The sequence below is a fragment of the Salvelinus sp. IW2-2015 genome, linkage group LG24 (genome assembly GCF_002910315.2).
Source record: "Salvelinus sp. IW2-2015 linkage group LG24, ASM291031v2, whole genome shotgun sequence".
Taxonomy (NCBI): Eukaryota; Metazoa; Chordata; class Actinopteri; order Salmoniformes; family Salmonidae; genus Salvelinus; species Salvelinus sp. IW2-2015.
Window position 1 is genome coordinate 2676803 of NC_036864.1, and position 19096 is coordinate 2695898.

At 41.3% G+C, this 19096-nt stretch overlaps 2 protein-coding genes across 7 annotated transcripts; one reads left to right on the plus strand and one right to left on the minus strand.

The window, feature by feature from the left end:
• Positions 1–1303: 1303 nt before the first annotated feature.
• Positions 1304–8448, plus strand: LOC111951391 (calumenin-A). 6 transcript variants are annotated; one of them, XM_023969445.2, is made up of 7 exons: positions 1304–1408; positions 2233–2454; positions 5950–6143; positions 6354–6520; positions 6645–6705; positions 7495–7694; positions 7861–8448. In XM_023969445.2, the coding sequence occupies exons 2-7, from the start codon at positions 2234–2236 to the stop codon at positions 7963–7965; spliced, it is 948 nt and encodes a 315-aa protein (XP_023825213.1). In that variant the 5' UTR covers positions 1304–1408; position 2233; the 3' UTR covers positions 7966–8448. The 6 variants fall into 6 exon arrangements, with proteins under 6 accessions (XP_023825213.1, XP_023825212.1, XP_023825216.1 ...); XM_023969444.2 differs by having other exon boundaries at positions 1307–1330; XM_023969448.2 differs by having other exon boundaries at positions 1307–1330; positions 5950–6131.
• A 1132-nt stretch (positions 8449–9580) lies between these two features.
• LOC111951390 (putative violet-sensitive opsin) lies at positions 9581–11727 on the minus strand. Its single transcript, XM_023969443.2, has 5 exons — positions 11355–11727; positions 11035–11203; positions 10521–10686; positions 10165–10404; positions 9581–10010 (listed from the first exon to the last, which is right to left on the minus strand). The coding sequence occupies exons 1-5, from the start codon at positions 11692–11694 to the stop codon at positions 9921–9923; spliced, it is 1005 nt and encodes a 334-aa protein (XP_023825211.1). The 5' UTR covers positions 11695–11727; the 3' UTR covers positions 9581–9920.
• Between the last annotated feature and the right edge of the window lie 7369 nt (positions 11728–19096).

The window sequence follows — 19096 nt, forward strand, 5'->3', positions numbered from 1 at the left end:
TCCCATATGGCGGCGCACAATTGGCGCTGCATCGTCTGGGTTTGGCTGGTGTAGGCCGTCATTGTAAATAAGAATTTGTTCTTAACTGACTTGCCTAAAGGTTCAATAAAAAACAGCAAACTTGACACAACGGTGGGAAGCATTAGAGTCAACATGAGCCAGCATCCCTGTGGAATGTATTTAAGCACTATTTTCTCGACATAGCTTAATCTATTATTTCTACTACTGGACATAGCATTTTAGTTACACTGTTTATACACACTGCATATTTATAGATTAATATATATAGATTCTTGACATAGCTCACTCTAATTTATCTACTGCTGTACATACTGTATCATTCTTAGTATATAATGTGTACATTTATCCGGTGTATATATATATATATATATATAGATTGCATTTGGATTACTGTTACAGTGCTATTTGGGTTAATTGGATTTGTTCCGACATTTCAATATCTTTTTTATTTATTTGTATTGTTATTTGTGTACATGTTTGGCATTTTACTGCATTGTTATGAGCTAGTAACAAGCATTTAGCTGCACCTGCTATAACATCTGCTCAACTGTGTACTCGACCAATAAACTTTTATTCGATTTTTCAGTCAATGTTGGACATACATTCATGCCAAAGTGAGTTTAGCCTACCTCCATTGACAGTGAAATAGCGGGAAAAAAATAACAATTCATGTTAGGGCGACATCTAATCCCACAAAAGTTCAAACCCAAATGTTAAACAACATTTATTATACTGTAAATGTATTTCTTTATTTACCCTCTACCATATCCATCTCCCCACAAATGTAATACTTAATCAGCTGCATACGTTTAGGTCTTGTTCAAGACACTGAAGCTAGCTAGTTAAAGTTGTCAGGTCCACTCAAGACTGATGATAGATGGACTGAAACGCAGAAGAACATGTTAACTTTACATATATTTATATTTTATCCAATGTTCAACAGCAACTGCAAAACATGTCCATGTAAACTTCAGCGGCTGATAACAGTTCTAGAAAGATTTACTCAAATTTGGGGACGTGGCAATTAGTAGCCAATCAGGTGCCCAGGATGAGGTTTCGGACAAARGGACCACAGCGAAGATTTTACTCAACGTAAATACATTTTCTTAAACACGATTGGTTCAAACACTACAACGCTTTTCGTGTAAGCCAATCAAACTCGAATGCGATGAATAAACGTTTTATTATGGAACTTTAGGTCATCGTCCAAATGTGCCTTTTTGCTGAAGTGGACCAATCAAAGCTCGTAAAGGCTCATATTTGTAATCTCATTGGATCTCCTTTAAGAAGGAAGGAGGACGATGCTAGGGTGTGTTTATTAAACTGTTGGCTTGTGAAACAGAGATAGTGTAGATATTGTGTCTGGAATCATCAGGCAGGCAGGTAGGTAGGTAATACAATGATATTACTTCTCTTACAAGCTAATATTGATACTGTTACTTTGTATGATCAGCTAACCCTAAACGGTAGGATATGCATATTCAGGCACATTCCAATAGTCTGACAAGAGAGCTAGCGGCTAGCAGGCGATCTTATTATGATGAAGTGACTGAAGACAAAATATCTTACATTACAGTCAACAATTCTGTTTTATTGTTCCACATTTGGTAGAGAAATGTGACATATTAAATAAACAGTGTATTCCGTGTGTGAATGGTGTATACGTTGATACATGTATGTTAACAATCTGTGCCAATATTTGTGTTCWGAAAGCCAAACGCTACATTCTTTCCACTTTACCGTTATAGTGAGCAATTTTGATATTGTGTTCCCCTGATCTGCATTCAAGTACTGTTAACTATATAAAAACCTCAATGTTACAAATACCACATCATGACATCATGAATGCCCTGCAGACGTGTATTTTGCTTTCCTGCCTGACTCATCTGTCCTATCCTGTCTACAGGACTATCTMTTTTCTTCCATTTTAAATGTCCTATCACAAGTCTATRCTGACATGCTGCCAGCAGCAACAGTTTAATAAACRACCAACAGTTGAATATGTGAAACAAGTACTGGAACACCATAATGTCAAAGAGCCTGTCAACGAACCAAAGCTAGACATGTTTACATTCTGAAAGACTTGGAACAGCCCTAATGAGCAGCAGATGTGATGTTAACACTCTGGAGGAGGTGTCTTTAATCTTGCTCTCTCTCTCTCTCTCTCTCTCTCTCTATCTCTCTCGCTCTCTCTCTCGCTCTCTCTCATAGGATGGAGATCAGGCCGTTGCTCATGTGCTTTGCCCTCTGCGTGGTCTATGCCACCAGTAAACCCACCGAGAAAAAGGAACGCATTCACCACGATGCACCTCTCAGCAGCCGCGAGCACGACGATGCTCAGGGCTTCGACTACGACCACGATGCCTTCCTGGGACAAAAGGAGGCCAAATCTTTTGACGACCTCAGCCCAGAGGAGAGCAAGCRCAGGCTAGGGTGAGTAGGCTCAAGTCTCTGCCTGGCTGCGTCTATGTTGTCCAATGTGGCCACCATTCCTCGGCTCGGCTGTGTATTAATAGTATCAAGTTGAGGGTAGGGCTGTGACGGTAATTGCGTAACCGTGTAACTGACGATTATGGATGAAGAGCGTCATGAAAACAAAACCGTGAAAACCGTTTAAATAGGCCTACATTAATTTTAGGATTTAAAAAATGGTATTAATATTATTTTCATGTAGATAAACTTGACCTAATAGTGGGAGTGTGTACTAATGATTATAAGCAAATGTTTTGTTAACTTAATTTGTCTATTAAACTTTCTACATCTCCTCTTTACAGCTTTCCTTTGCTTGAGCAGCTAATTGCTTGTAGAGCGGGATGTAGAGTGCTATAGGCTATGGCACTTCAGTTAAAACATTGTGTGATGTRTGGACTTTCTTTTATACAATACACGTTTTCGTTGCTTGCTAGTAAATAAATCTGTCTTCCTTAAAAAKAAAGTTTAGTTTTTTCTGACTATTCATTAATYATTCAACAGCTGTCGGCAAGGTCGTTCTGGCTCTGAGGCCTATAATGCGCTAATGTTGTGTCAAATGGACAATTCGCYGAGCCTCTCCAACCTGGCATGGTATAATTTGATACAGGATCTTTTTTWAAGTTATAAACAAATCAACGCTGATCAAGCCCGGTTCTGGCTGATATGCTRCCCCAAGCTAGACCCCAAAWATTGCTGTCCTCCTATCCCCGCAAAGTAGAATAGTAGCCTAGGCTCGCAATGCACTTTTAGGAATGCCTACGTGGTAGGATACCGTTTGTAAAACAGGAAATGTACCATTAATTCCTGTCATCTGGTTACATTMATTTCTGTTAATGCATGTATTAATTACAGTAATTTACCGTTCTCATTCTCGTTGTTTGCACAGTTCAAAACCCGCTACACTTGTGATAAACAAGGTTTGGTTTATTTCATATCATCATTTACGCGCTCCATGTGAGCAATGAGCATGTGTCTGGTTTCTCTGACCTGTTAATGTTGACGGAGCGCGCGCCTGAACACGCACAGAAGTACCTGGCCTGCTTTTCGCAAATGTCAAAAGTAGGAAAGTGCCCAGCTGGGCTTCTAAGTCATATTTTCCTCACCTCACATAGTAAGTCAACGAAGTCCATTATAGTTGTTCCTCACAGTATTTGAAAAATCTTTCCAACACTCTCCCCCTCGATAATCAACGTTACTGATAAATAGGCTATGGACATGTYGCGTGTATTTGTTTCTATTTTAATGATGGTCAATTTCATCTTCATTCTATAGCATAGCTGTCCCCTTCATACTTTCATTGTCAATTAATTATCTTCCAACCTACTCTCAGGAAAGCCTAAGGTAGGCCTAGGTTTTTTATTRTGTTTTAGTGACAGGATAAATATTTGCTCTTGTGTCTGACATACAGTTCGCTGGTGGTTTTGATTGATGGATGCTTTTATGGGGGTGTGCGTGTGTGAGTTCGCTGATTCTCTCTATAGGCCAAAATGTCCATTCAGAAAGTTTCYTWAAGTAGCCTATCTGAACTAGGGCTGCAAATAACTGTCGGTCTCACGGTAATTGACCGTTAATTAACATAAACACATTTAGCATCTCCTGGCTTCCACTCATAGCCTACAAGCCACTGATGCAGACCTTTGGAACATCTACATTTTAAAAAGTCTAAGAAATCCATTATTTATTTTAGACAGGTCTAAAGAAGCATGATATGAAGAAAATGTAGTCTATTTCAGAATAACAGAATAGCATACTCTGAGTTGTCCTTATGTTAGGCCCTGATCTGGCTATGCCAAATTGCTGAGGGCTACACTAGTTCATATGCAGAAAAGATTTGCTTAGAATTCCGTGGCGTTATTTTATAGTATGAAGAATACATTGTGAACAAAACTGAATAAAATAGAAAGGATATTTTCTCCAAACGATTTGAGGGAGTGCGCGCACATGCGGTTATTCTGTGTTGAGCGGTTAACAAAGAAATAGGTATTCCTAAATGCTTAATTTTGAGTTATTTATGTATCTTTAGTTGTTCTACAAACGTTGGACTGTATGTTTTGAGGTATCCAATTGGATACCCCAATTGGTAGTTAAATTCTTGTCTCATCGCTGCCACTCCCGTACGGAGAGTCGAAGGTCGAGAGCCRTGCGTCCTCCGAAAAACAACCAAACCAAGCCACACTGCTTCTTGACACAATGCCCACTTAACCCAGAAGCCAGCTGCACCAATGTGTCAGAGGAAACACTGTTACACCTGGCGACCGTGTCAGCATGCACTGCGCCCAGCCCGCCACAGGAGTCATTATTGCACGATGGGACAAGGAYATCCCTGCCGGCCAAACCCTCCCCTAACTTGAGGGTTTAATTCGCTGCAGAATGCTGTGGTAGGCATGCTGGTTAAGTGTGCCTTGAATTCTAAATAAATCACAGACAGTGTCACCCACAAAGCACCCCCACACCATCACACTTCCTCACACCTTCTACGCTTCATCCGGCTTGTCCAGCGCTCATGCCTCGGCCGGCTCGTCAGGCTCGSCCAGGTGGCGCCYCTAGAATTCTRAAATTCTTTCTAYTTGCATAGCATCTACAGATTGTAAATTGAAGATACATATTTTTACTGAAAGTATTATTATGTTGTTGATTGTTTGACTATGGCTTTCCAAATCTCCCAACAGTACTATTTGTAGGATTCATTTCGGATAAAYGTTGTGATTTTTCAGCCATTCCTGAACCTGTGACCAGAAACAAGCTACATAGCTGCAATACCAAAAGAAGTGATCGAATGATTCTGCCTCTTCGTAGCAGAAGAGACAGAATCATTYGTTTCTTAATTTGTTGATTAATATTTATAAGTAATAACCTGAATAATAATAATAATGAAATGCCATGATAATAACAATGTGTAATGGCTTGTTTCAAGTAGGMTTTTATTAAGAAGCATATCCATGTAAACAARTGTACAAACAGAGTTGTGATCTCTCCTTTTTTGACCGCTTATCCCTKGAACGGTTATGTCGGTGACCGTGTACATTGGCCTTGCCAATTACCGTTACCTCAAATTCCAAGACTGTCATAGCCCTAGTTGAGGAGCCAATCAGAGACTGTTCATGTAGTTTGCTACCTACAAGTTACCTGTATGTTAACGTGGCAGAGTAATATAAATGTAAAAGTACTTATTGCAATGTAAAACTAATGCTGTCACTCATACAAGGAAGTATGTCCTCTTTTCAGTAAAAGTTAATCAACGTATAGACTTGTTTGCCAGTAAATGGAGAGGAGGTAGAATTCCCCCTTTCCCATTATCAGATTCAAAGAACAGGCTGTCAATTTCACGTAGACTGTACTAGATCTTGGTGTTGACTGTTATTATATTGGTATAGTAAATATAGTTTGTCCTCTTTTGAACTACATTTTTCATTTTTTAACAGTCTCTTTCTCTTGCTCTTCCCCTTTCTGATACAGTGTGATTGTAGAGAAGATTGATGGGGACAGTGATGGTTTTGTCACTGAGGTGGAGCTGAGAGCTTGGATTAAGAAGGCTCAGAAGAAGTACATCTATGAGAACGTGGACCGCCAATGGAAGGACTTTGATGTCAACAATGACGGCATGATCTCCTGGGAGGAATACAGGAACGTAACTTATGGTACCTATCTGGGTAAGAAGGGCATGACGTGAGCATGCATGAGCATGAGCCCGGGAAATGCAATTGGTCCAAAACATAAATGTTTTGGTTATGATTGGTTGGATAATTGCAGGGCCTTTAGTATTAGTTTCACTGATTGGTTGATTTACCGTATCAATTCAGGTCAGGGTSTATCACGTGTGATTAACTAGAGATCATAGCCACTTCCCTTTGACCCCACAGATGACCCGGAACCAGATGATGGCTACAACTACCAGCACATGATGGCGAGGGACGAGAGGCGTTTCAAAATGGCCGACCAGAACGGAGACCAGATCGCCAACAAAGAGGAGTTCACCGCCTTCCTACACCCAGAGGAGTACGACCACATGAAGGGCATAGTGGTGCTGGTATGTGTGTTTCATTCTCTGTGTTCGTTAGATTAAAAGGTWTTTGTAAAAAATGAAACACAGGACCAGCGTTCACCGGTCGGCTCCCTAACCATCCTCCTCTTTCTCCTTGTTTACCCCACAGGAAACCATGGAGGACATTGATAAGAATGGTGATGGTTTCATTGACCTGAATGAATACATAGGTAAGGACTGAAGTGGACAGACTGTGAGTATACAAAACATTATGAACACCTGCTCTTTCCATGACACAGACTGACCAGGTGAATCCAGGGGAAAGCTATGATCCCTTAAATCAAATGTTATTTATCACATGTGCCGACTACAACTGGTGTAGACTTTACAGTGAAATGCTTGCTTTACGAACCTTTCCCAATGATGCAGAGTTTAAAAAAATATTAGGAAAAATGTAATGGTAACTAACACAATAGAATACACAAGAATGGAGCTATATACGGGGAGTACCAGTACCTGATCAATGTGCAGAGGTACAAGGTACTTGAAGTAGATATGTACATGAAGGCAGGGTAAAGTGACTAGGCCTTATTGATGGCACTTGTTAAATCCACTTAACTCAGTGTAAATGAAGGGGAGGAGACAGGTTAAAGAAGGATTTATAAGCCTTGAGACAATTGAGACATGGATTGTGTATGTGTGCCATTCAGAGGRTGAATGGGAAAGACAAAAGATGTATGTGCCTTTGAACAGGGTATGGTAGTWGGTGCYAGGCGCWCCGGTTTGTTTTAAGAACTGCAACACTGCTGGGTTTTTCACGCTTAACAGTTTCCTGTGTGTATCAGGAGTGGTCCACCACCCAAAGGACATACAGCCAACTTAATACAACTGTGGGAAGCGTTGCAGAAGGYGTTCCTAATGTTTGGTGTACTCAGTGTGTAGTCACTTCATTCTGAGGTCCCCATTCAATAGATGTACAATATTGATGTTTCTACCTCCCCCTCTCCTTCGTTTCCTAGGTGACATGTACAACCATGAAGATGAGATGGAGGAGCCAGACTGGGTTGCGACGGAGCGCGAGCAATTCTCAGAGTTCCGGGACAAGAACAAAGACGGGAAGATGGATCGGGAGGAGACTATGGACTGGATCCTTCCTTCAGACTACGACCACGCAGAGGCCGAGGCCAAACACCTCGTCTACGAGTCGGACTCAAACAAAGTGAGACAATCGCTCTCTCTCTCTCTCTCTCTCTCCTCTCTCTCTCTCTCTCTCTCTCTCTATTGGTTTTCATTCTCTCTTTCTCCCCCTTTCTTTCTTTCACTCACAATGTCTGTGTCTGTTTAAGCATTCTGTTGACTGAATATCCTTTTTGTTTTGATTTCAGGATGGAAAGCTCAGCAAGGAAGAAATCCTGAACAAGTACGACCTGTTTGTAGGAAGTCAAGCAACTGACTTTGGCGAGGCACTGGTACGGCACGAGGAGTTTTAGAYGATTTAGTTCTAGCTAGATAAARCAGTTTTAAACTTGGTTTGATTTTKATTTTGTACGAAACCTATTCATACATTGTCTCCAATTAGTTTGTGGTTGATAGCACCTAATAGTTATGTGTGTTTTATATATACTGACTTCCCATCCCAACACTTCATTTTATTGTTCTGTTACGTACATAGGTAGTTTAGATTGGTCATTGTTTTTGCCTTGGTTTGAAATATGATGAWAGCACTGAATACTCCTTTTGGAGTTGTAATCATTTATAATTCTTCCACCAAACCCTTCATATGTGGGAATGATTTGGTGTTTTTTACAGTCATGTTTTGAATGACACTGATTGTAGTGATAGCCCGTCATTTCTTAGTATAGTTAGTAGATGAGAGATGCTACCCAACGTTAGCCTCCTACATTTCCTTTTACCCAGTGTGTGCCTTCTCTGAGTAGTCTTTTGGGAGCTCAACCAATGAAACTGACACTAAATATCAGTGAATCCGAGGGTCATGGGAACGTGAGTCCACTACAGTGAAATCATCCCTCACCCTGCTCTGTTTCTCCATAAACACTCTCTTTGACCCCCTTTTCTTCATATGTACTGTATTTGTCTWTCATGACTAGGGCCGTTATTACATGATTAGGCCCGTTATTATTAGCAGTTCATCACTGCTTCTGTAGCCTTCTCTGCTGTCAATCACTGCCTCGCAACAGTCTACAGTGGTTTCCTCTCCTTGCCTCCATCTGCATTGGTCTAGAAACAAATGATAGGTGGAAGAAATATGTTWGATGACCAATGTGAAACAAGAAAAGGAAACCATTTTGGACTATTGAGTAGCAGCACAAGTGTGAGATCGCATCTGTTGTTCTGTTGGTTAGAAATAAGAGCGGTTGTACTTCCATCCTATGGGGCATGCTGAACTGAAAGGTTGGTGCATTGCAGCGTTGTTTACTGAATTACGCTTGCTCAAAATTMAATTAAGATTAAGTATTTACATACTCAGCAAGTGTTTATTTTCTGAATTTATGTACAGAATGTATGGACATTCATATTTTGGATKAAATACTGTACTTTTGATTCCACAGCCCATTTCTCAATAAAAAAAACKAATTGAGTAAACTTATTTGTTCAAGTTTGAGCCTCAAAGCACATCTTCTTTTAACAGTTTGTATGTCTGGTTGTGTTTGTGTTAATGATTTTGTTAAGACATCCAATAAATGGTGAGCGTGGTTGAAATAAAACACTGTCCACCACTGTTATAAAAGTGCATCGTAATACAATATAAATCTTTATTTACCTTAGATATGTTACAATAAATCAACATGTTGAGTATTTCATCAAGGAGTAGATTCAGTAAACCCTATTTGCCCTGAACTCACATTTTCAATCAAGTGTTAGGGAACCTTAGATGGTTTATTAAATCCACCCCAAGACCCCCCCATTCCGGAGATACAAAAATAAAAGTGCTAAAATCATTTTTTTCTTCATTTTTTTCATGCATTGCTATTTTTAGACTGCAGCTTTGGTAAGCTAATATATGCCATCATCAGACAAGTTCGGTCAATATTCAGAATTAAATGTACATGATTCATTACTGTCTTAAACAGGGTGCGATTTGTGGGGGAGAGGAGAGGGAGAGGTGAGAGAGAGAGAGAGAGAGAGAGAGAGGTGGATAGGAGGAAGAGAGAAAGAAAGAGCGCAGGAGAAAATAACCCCCTTCTTTTTGGCTCTCATGGTGTGCTAAGGGGTGTTTCCATTTGAATAAGAAATAAAATGGGCAACAATACCACCACAAACCCTATACAAATCGCACACTGATTATGATAAGAATAATACTATGGAGTTTGGGAAAAGTTCTCTGACGGTAGGACCTTCCTGGTATGAAGCAGCGGAGGTAAGGGGTGGTCAGGTCTTGGCTGTTGGGGATGGGCTCCTGATGGACTGAGACCGGCGTCACAGTTTATGCTGTGGAGACCTCAGTCTTGGAGGCTGAAACTGAAGTCTCCTCAATCTGCTTTCCGAACACAGTCTCCATGATGCAGGCGTTAAACTGAGGGAGAAGTAGATGTATATGACAGACAGTGAACATGATAAGGTTGTGTGTCCTGTTCTGACTCACCTCTGATGTGCTTCATTTCAATGACTGAGTGTGTGTGTGCCACTTTGTTGGTGTATATCTAGGCATTTGGGTGTTATAGACTCACCTGTTTGTTCATGAAGGCATAAATAAGAGGATTGTATACACAGGAGCTTTTAGAGAAGAAAGCAGGGATGGTGACCAGTCGGTAGTCTTTGTCATCGCTTGTTGTATAGGCGAAGTACAAGCCTGCCAAGGCGTAGGGGCCGTAACACAGAATGAAGGAGCACACCATCACAATCACCATCCTGGATACTTCCTTTTCTGCCTTCTGGGTGGAAGCTGACTCAGCCTGCGCAGCTGCCACCTACACACACACACACGCGCACACACCGGACAAGCTGGTCACATCTGGGTTCCAAATCATGACTTTACTATACTTTGTTTTCTTCTTTTTTTTTACCCAGAAAGCATTGTACTCACAGCCCGTAGTGCTCCCAGCAGCTGGGAGTAGGAGAAGAAGATGATGGACATGGGCATGAGGAAACAGGTAACAATAAGGAATTTGGTGTAGCTGGCACAGTGGTACTCCTCGTTGTTTGTGTACCAGTCAGGTCCACAGGAGCAGCCCAGACCCTCAGGGATATACCTGTAAAACAAACCCAAGTTACTTCTACTAAAGCCCCACACATTGTCTCTCTGCAGGGTTTCCTCCTTGCCTATATCAATCAGTGACTTATCTATCTTGAAAAGCAGCGAGCGATGCAAACGTTGAAGCCAATTAGTGACATTAATTGCTGCTCAGAACCTTACACGTACAGCAAGACRTATACATGTACTTTTAACTAATTTTTGGATATTTTCCATTTTCCCCATTCCCTGTGTGTGCAATGTGAACCAAATAGCCTAATAGTAGCCAAATACAAAGAGTATATATTAATCCAGACTATAACACAGTACAAGATCAAAGTGTTTGTGAGAGGCTGTGGATCAGTACCTGCTCCAGCCGAAGAACGGTGGGGTGGCACATCCGATCCCCATGACCCAGGTGAAGCCGACAGCCGCCAGAGCCTGGTTGTTGTCAAATTTGAAGGTGCCGAAGGGYTTGCAGATGACCACATATCTCTCAAAGGCAAGGACAGCCAGGGACCAAGCTGACACCAACCCTGAGGAAGAGAGAAGAAGCCATCACCATGTTAGGAGATATCRAAGACATCGAACACAAGAACAAGTTTGCATGCAAATAATCAGAAGAGTAAAATGAATCGTTAAAGTACGTTTTTTTGTTGTTGTTCTTATGATGATGTTTGAATTTACCTGCTATTGAACCCATGCAAGCTTCCATTGCACACAAGGTGTAACCCAGGAAGTAGTATCCTCTCGCGCTAGAAACAAACACTTGACTCACAGAAAACGTCACAAAGATGAAACCTGCTAACGAGACGTTGACCAGGATGTAGTTCAGCGGTTGTCTCAGCTTCTTGTACTTCACTGTCACCAAGAGAATTATAAAGTTTAGGGGTGTTCCAGCAAAGAACACAAAGCCCATGAAAGCAGTCTGCAGGTAGAAAGCCCATATTGGGGCCAGGTGATACTGTGGCCCCTCAAATGGGCTGACCTTAGAGATGTTCTCGTACAGATGGAAGTCCTTTCCCATCTTGGCTCCTCTCTGACTCAGACCACTACCTGTCCGTCCCTTAGATGTGAACTATGATGCTGAAAGGCTCCCTTTTATATGACCATAAACCACTTATAACTGATGTCAGGAACAAGCTTCTCCTGCGGATCTTCCTGATCTTGTAGGTGGATGAATAAACTTTAGGATTAAGCTGCCCCCGTGACCATGACCTGCCAGAAGTGACCTTACYTTGTTGGGCGCAGTAATCCATCTTAAAGAGCCAGTGARARAGAATACAATTTAGAAGAAGAATTGAACTTATAGCAATTCTTTGTTGGTGGGAACAGTGCTAGGATAGAAAGCATTGCCATACTTCTGGAGTTTGTAATGTATATCACTGATTTAAGCTAGGCTGTATTGGCTGSTCTTATGAGGTGGTAACTGCCTWATCCAGTTCCTATTAATCCCTGATGGACATTAACCTTCCTCCGAACATAACCTAGGGGGGGAAGGGGATGTGGTGAACAGTGGTAGAARGAAGAAGCTGACTGGGCAGTGGCACTCACCTCCACAATGTTTGGAATCTCCACTTTAACAATTCATTATTGTTTAGTGCTAATCCATCAACCAATGAATKAATTCATTATAGATTCTAAGCAAACATAGAGAGCCAACATAGAGAGCTTTGCTCTTGTTGTATACCTGTCTACAGTACAGGGAAGCTCTAGMACACTGAGCACTGTGAAAGACTGTTTACGTTTCAACAAATTTTTCAATCTTACATTTACAAGTCACACTGTAAAATTAGAAAGTCTCAAAACACCATGATTGTGTAATGAAACCATGAAAAGTAATGCACGTAAACTGAGATTTGGTGTTTGGAGGGTGTTTGAATGTAAACCCAATGTAAGTGTTGTAGTACACCGAATGTGTTTTAAAACCAAAATGAAGTWCTCTGAAACACCTAAAGTGGTTGTTCAACCTTAATATTGGTCTTTTTAAGAGAGTGCTGAGCAAAAAAAACATGTTGGACTTTCAGTGCATGTAAAAGGCAGCACCAAAACACAAAAACTGTGTTTCTCATACAATCAATGGTTTAGAAATGGACATGGTTTATAGCTTATATATTGATTGATGATAAGGGACTATGAATAATATTTTTTGTGTAATTCCATCTTTATTTTTTCAATGCYTTATTTAGACAGATTAGAAACAGGAGGGGCAGTAAGATTGTACATTTCGTTGGAATTTTATCCAYTCAACAACACAGCCACACTGTAAGAAATGATTCTGGGGTGAATTGAAATTGACCCCCCCCAACAAAAAAAATGTATGCAAGTCATGCAGAGTCTATAGTCTAGCAGTAACACTAAGACACCCCTCTCCCCACCGAAGACTGGGGTTAAATTCCCTGATCCAACCCTTCAATCTTTTTCTCACACTTTTCGGTATCCCCTCTGTCATTTCATAACTGTCTCAATAAAGTGTAAAAATAACCMCAATATATATATATATTTAATTATGCAGTCGTTTAAATGATTTGTTAATTGAATTTGACCAAAATAATGTAAGATTAAATACAATTTAATGTGTTGCTCAAAATGTAAGTGTCTTTCATGAGGATTACCAGAGAGAACATTTAGTGACTGAACTCATTGGAAGTGGTTTTAATCAGCTTGCATTTTCTATCTTGCCGCTTGACTATGATTGTGGGTAATTCAATTTTTTTTTACTTCATAATTATTTCACACAATRTTGTATACAAGTTCGATGAAAGAAAAGTATATTTTCATATTAGTATTTAGCTTGTTGTGCCATGAGGTGTAATGGATTATGATGAGCGGATATCAAAACCGTTAGACAAATTGACGTTCATTGAGGACAGCACCCATTTCCACACTCATGATAGTCAATGGAAGATGCAAGTGCAGAATTCTCAATTCTTGCTGTTCAACTTCCAGTTACGAATGGTGATGTGAACACTGTGCTTGACAATGCCTGCCAAAATGGCAAATGATTAAATACATAAAATGAAGTGATCTAATTTTGCGCTGGACACAACTCAAAACACCAAAATTATGTTTACAACCTTATTCAGTAGGGCTCTCAGTTCCTAGCAAGGTGTTKCACTACTTTTGATTAAGTGRTGTTAAAATASACCATGTCATGTTTCAAAACATTTCAGGATGATGTGTTTCAATAAAGCTTTGTCTCCTTCAAGTTGGTGGCAGCTCAGTTGCCACTATTTTGGGAATTACAAAGCACTTCATTTGAACAGTGCACATTCAGGTCTAAATTAACCTACTGGTATCAAGATGTAGCTTGCATGGAACAAAAAAGGAGTGCCATATAACGAACAGCAGGTAGGTTAGAGAGGTGGGACAGCAACCTGAGGGTTGACAGTTTGAATTCCCAATTTGTACYAAAAAATCTGGCCCTTGAGCAAGACATTTAACCATTAAACTGCTCATTGGTTTTGACGTGGGACAGAGATTACGGTTTAGAGTTCTAGATAAACCTTGATCRGGTGAAAACAGAAAGCTTACGACTAGCTGGCAGCAAGCCAATTATMGCACCATCAGTCCCCAATACACCCCACCCCCTCGTCCATTCCTCCCTCCCTCCCTCACTGGAAAGGGTGTCTAGTACATTTCTGAGAGTTGTAATCAGGTGAATTCTGATCAACATACCTCACTAACAAAGAATATTTTTACACTACTGTGATTCTTCTCTGTGCAAGGACATGGATATTCAGAATGTTTTGTCTATTTGTCCTCTTCACGATATTGTTGCATATGTTGTCTGGTATGGCAGCCTCAGACATTTGATCTGCAAAGTGTCTCAGGCTACTTTCTTCAGTTACTGTTTTTTACTGATAACTCATGAGAGTATGTTGCCTATCGGTGTGTCTGCATTTATAAAAAAAAATAAAAAAATCACCTTTATTTAACCAGGTAAGCCAGTTGAGAACAAGTTCTCATTTACAACTGCGACCTGGCCAAGATAAAGCAAAGCAGTGCGACACAAACAACAACACAGAGTTACACATGGAATAAACAAGCGTAAAGTCGATAACACAATAGAAAAAAAGAAAGTCTATATACAGTGTGTGCAAATGGCGTGAGGAGGTAAGGCAATAAATAGGCCATAGTAGCGACACCACCCCACTATGTATCCATGGAAAAGTTTTCCCCCATCTTATTGATTTACTTGATTAACTGTGTGCTATAGTAGTTGGAGTTATTTTTTAAACTCATAAATGGTCATGGCTAACAGGTACAGCTAGCGTTAGCTACATAAGATGCTTAGTTTTGTTGTCAGTGGCCCTTCCCCTGAGCTTCATCACATGTGAAACCTTTCTGCCATCCACCTGCTGCCTGTTGCCTGCCATGCATATTAGATTGCATGACATTGGGSTCTTAAAATGCCACAATACAGGGATGAGCCTTAATCTGGAAACAAGATTTACCTGAGATGTACCTGGCCAATCCTTCCAATCTCTGCAAACTGCAGGGATGTAACATGGGATTAGGATCAAACTACAGGATCATCCCTTTAGCCACAGATTGTTGGGTCAAATKACTAATTTGAGGAAGGATCAAGGGTGGGTTTACTGGTAAATCTCCCTACTCCTCCTCACGTGCCCCCCGTCCTCCTTTTTATACACTTGCACACAGTCAGCCAATCCTCTTTTCCTTGGAACCTTTCCAAGGAACCTTTTCCTCCTCCATCCTCCTCCTCCKCCCTCCTCTGTCTGTCGCTCATGTCTTTTCAGATCAGTGCTACTCTAGTTAAGTTTGAGGCAGTAGGGACCAGCTAGTTTGATCTAGTTTTGAGCTCGTTTTTGCAGCAGAAATAAAGGTATGCGTTTTTTAATTTCCAGTATTTTTGTATGGGTGAGTAGGCTTGTTTAACAGGCTGTATTTCAGTTTRGCATTTGGGTATGTCGTTTAATTTGAGGTATATTGATCAGTTTAAGATTTTAGATTGAAGGAGAAATCTCAGTCGACAATGCTTATTTGACCGAGATTGGATCTTTGGAAAAATTTATATAACTTTTAGCATGAAAAAGTATTTTATATAGTTTGACACTATTGACAAGCTAAACTGTGTTTGTACTGTACAGCAAACCGAAGTGCATGCATTGTGATGACCCTTATCTTGAAGATTTTTTCCCTCAAACTAGGTGAAGATGAAGGAGCACTACAGTCCTTCAAGATACATGGTGAAGAAAAGATGGAGAGCGAGTGAGAGAACGGGTGCAAGAAAAATATCATCCCCAGACTCAGGGTTGTATCATAACCAACCTGTATGGTTTAGAAGTATGGGTATGATACGACCTGGGTTTGGCGGTGGTCTGCTGCTRCCTTCAAACAGAGGATGCTAACACCAATGGCTCTCTATAACTGATTATTTAGTGTGTGTTTTCTTCCCTTTTACTTTTCCTTTCCGTTTTTCCAAGAGAAGAATGTAATAGCAGCCAAAAGGGAATTGTTTTAACAGCTGTAAAATTGCTTAAAATGACACTCTTGACTTTTGTATTTTGTGAAGTGATCCACAAAATAAACTGAATGGAACGACCCTGGTACTTCTGTCCACTCTGCCCTTGTGAGACCATGGCCAATAGAAATGCATCCATTTGAAAACCCTTAGATTAGCCATTGTGGGGGTTGGTGACACCAGTGGGATCTACCCAGTATAGCCAGAAGAGGACTGGCCACCCCTTGGAGTCTGGTTCCTCTCTAGGTGTCTTTATAGGTTCCTGCCTTCTAGGGAGTTTTTCTGAGCCACTATGCTTCTGCCAATGCTTTGCTTGCTCTTTTGGGTTTTAGCCTGGATATCTGTAAAGCACTTTTTGACAACTGCTGATTTTAAAAGGGATTTATGAAATAAATGTAATCTTGTGAGGGTGGAGTAACAGCATAATGATCCCTAAGGGGTTATTAACCACACCCTCTTGGTGTGCAAGGYAAGCTAGATCAAGTGCACCTAAGAGTTGCTTTTTTTAAAATATAGTGATGCTTTAATCAAAGCTTTCACWCACAGGCTTCTAAACACCCATAGTAAATGTAAAACAACACTCCTTATAGAGCAAGTAACAATTAACAAACTTGAGATACWCTATATATACAAAAGTATGTGGACAGTCCTTCAAATGAGTGAATTCAGCTATTTCAGCCACACTCGTTGCTGACAGGTGTATAAAATCGAGCACACAGTTATGCAATCTCCATAGACAAACTTTGTCAGTAGAATGGCCTTACTGAAGRGCTTAGTGACTTTCAATGTGGCATCATCATAGGATGCCACCTTTCCAACAAGTCAGTTCGTAAAATTTCTGCCCTGCTAAAGCCCACAGCAATGTTCCAACATCTAGTAGAAAGCCTTACCAGAAGAGTGAAGACTGTTATAAGAGCAAAGGGAAGACCATCTCCATCTTAATGTCCTTGATTTTGGAATGAAATGTTCGATGAGCAGGTGTCCACATACTTTTGGTCATGTAGTGTACTTACACCCATGAAGCATGCCTGTAGTGCCAAGTGTTTTTCTAACCATGTGACCTGACCAGGAAAAACTTGGGGTCCAATGTTTCCTTTGCATCAGGTTACTCTCCTGCAGTGCAACTATTGACAACTGCTTGGAGGAAGCAAACCTGTAATGAGCCACATTTAAACTTGTTAACCCTCGTAAGGCTACTGGCCCAGACGGCATCCCTAGCCGCGTCCTCAGARCATGCGCAGACCAGCTGGCTGGAGTGTTTACGGACATATTTAATCACTCCCTATCCCAGTCTGTTGTCCCCATATGCTTCAAGATGGCTACCATTGGTCCTGTACCCAAGAAGGTAAAGATAACTGAACTAAATGACTACTGCCCCGTAGCACTCACTTCTGTCATCATGAAGTGCTTTGAGAGGCTAGTCAAGGATCATATCACCACCACCTTACCGGCCACCCTAGACCCACTTCAGTTTGCAGACCGCCCCAACAGGTCCACAGATGATGCAATTGCCATCACACTGCACACTGCCCTATCTCATCTGGACAAAAATAATACCGATGTAAGAATGCTGTTCGTTGACTACAGCTCATCATTCAACACCATAGTACCCTCCAAGCTCATCATTAAGCTTGAGGCACAGGGTCTCAACCCCGCCCTGTGCAATTGGGTCCTGGACTTTCTGACGGAACGCACCCAGGTGGTGAAGGTAGGAAACAACATCTCCACTTCGCTGACCCTCAACACAGGGGCCCCACAAGGGTGTGTGCTCAGCCCTCTCCTGTACTCCCTRTTCACCCACGACTGAGTGGCCATGCACGCCTCCAACTCAATCATCAAGTTTGCAGACGACACAACAGTAGTGGGCTTGATCACCAACAACAACGAGACAGCCTACAGGGAGGAAGTGAGGGCCCTGGGAGTGTGGTGTCAGGAAAACAACCTYTCACTCAACGTCAGCAAAACAAAGGAGATGATGGTGGACTTCAGGAAACAGCAGAGGGAGCACCCCCCTATCCACATCGAAGGGACAGCGGTGGAGAAGGTGAAAAGTTTTAAGTTCCTGGGTGTACACATCACAAACTGAAATGGTCCACCCACACAGACAGTGTGGTGAATTAGGCGYAACAGCGCCTCTTCAACCTCAGGAGGGTGAAGAAATTTGGCTTGTCATCCAAAACCCTGACAAACCTTTAAGGATGCACAATCGAGAGCATCCTGTCKGGCTGTATCACAGCCTGGTACGGCAACTGCACTGCTCTCAACCGCAAGGCCAACCAGAGGGTGTTGCGGTCTGCACAACGCATCACCGGGGGCAAACTACCTGCCCTCCATGACACCTACTGCACCCGATGTCACAGGAAGGCCGAAAAATCATCAAGGACAACAACCACCCGAGCCACTGCCTGTTCACACCGCTATCATCTAGAAGGCGAGGTCAGAACAGGTGCATCAAAGCTGGGACCGAGAGATTGAGAAACAGCTTCTATCYCAAGGCCATCAAACTGCTAAACAGCAATCACTAACTCAGAGAGTCTACTGCTTACATTGAGACCCAATCACTGGACACTTTAATAAATGGATCACTAGTCACTTTAAACAATGCCACTTTAAATAATGTTTACATATCTTACATTACTCATATNGGAGACCCAATCACTAACTCAGAGAGGCTGCTGCCTACATGGAGACCCAATCACTAACTCAGAGAGGCTGCTGCCTACATGGAGACCCAATCACTGGACACTTTAATAAATGGATCACTAGTCACTTTAAACAATGCCACTTTAAATAATGTTTACATATCTTACATTACTCATATCACATGTATATACTGTATTTTATACCATCTTCCTACTGCACCTTGCCTATGCCGCTCGGCCATCGCTCATCCACATACTTATATGTACATATTCTCATTCACCCCTTTAGATTTGTATGT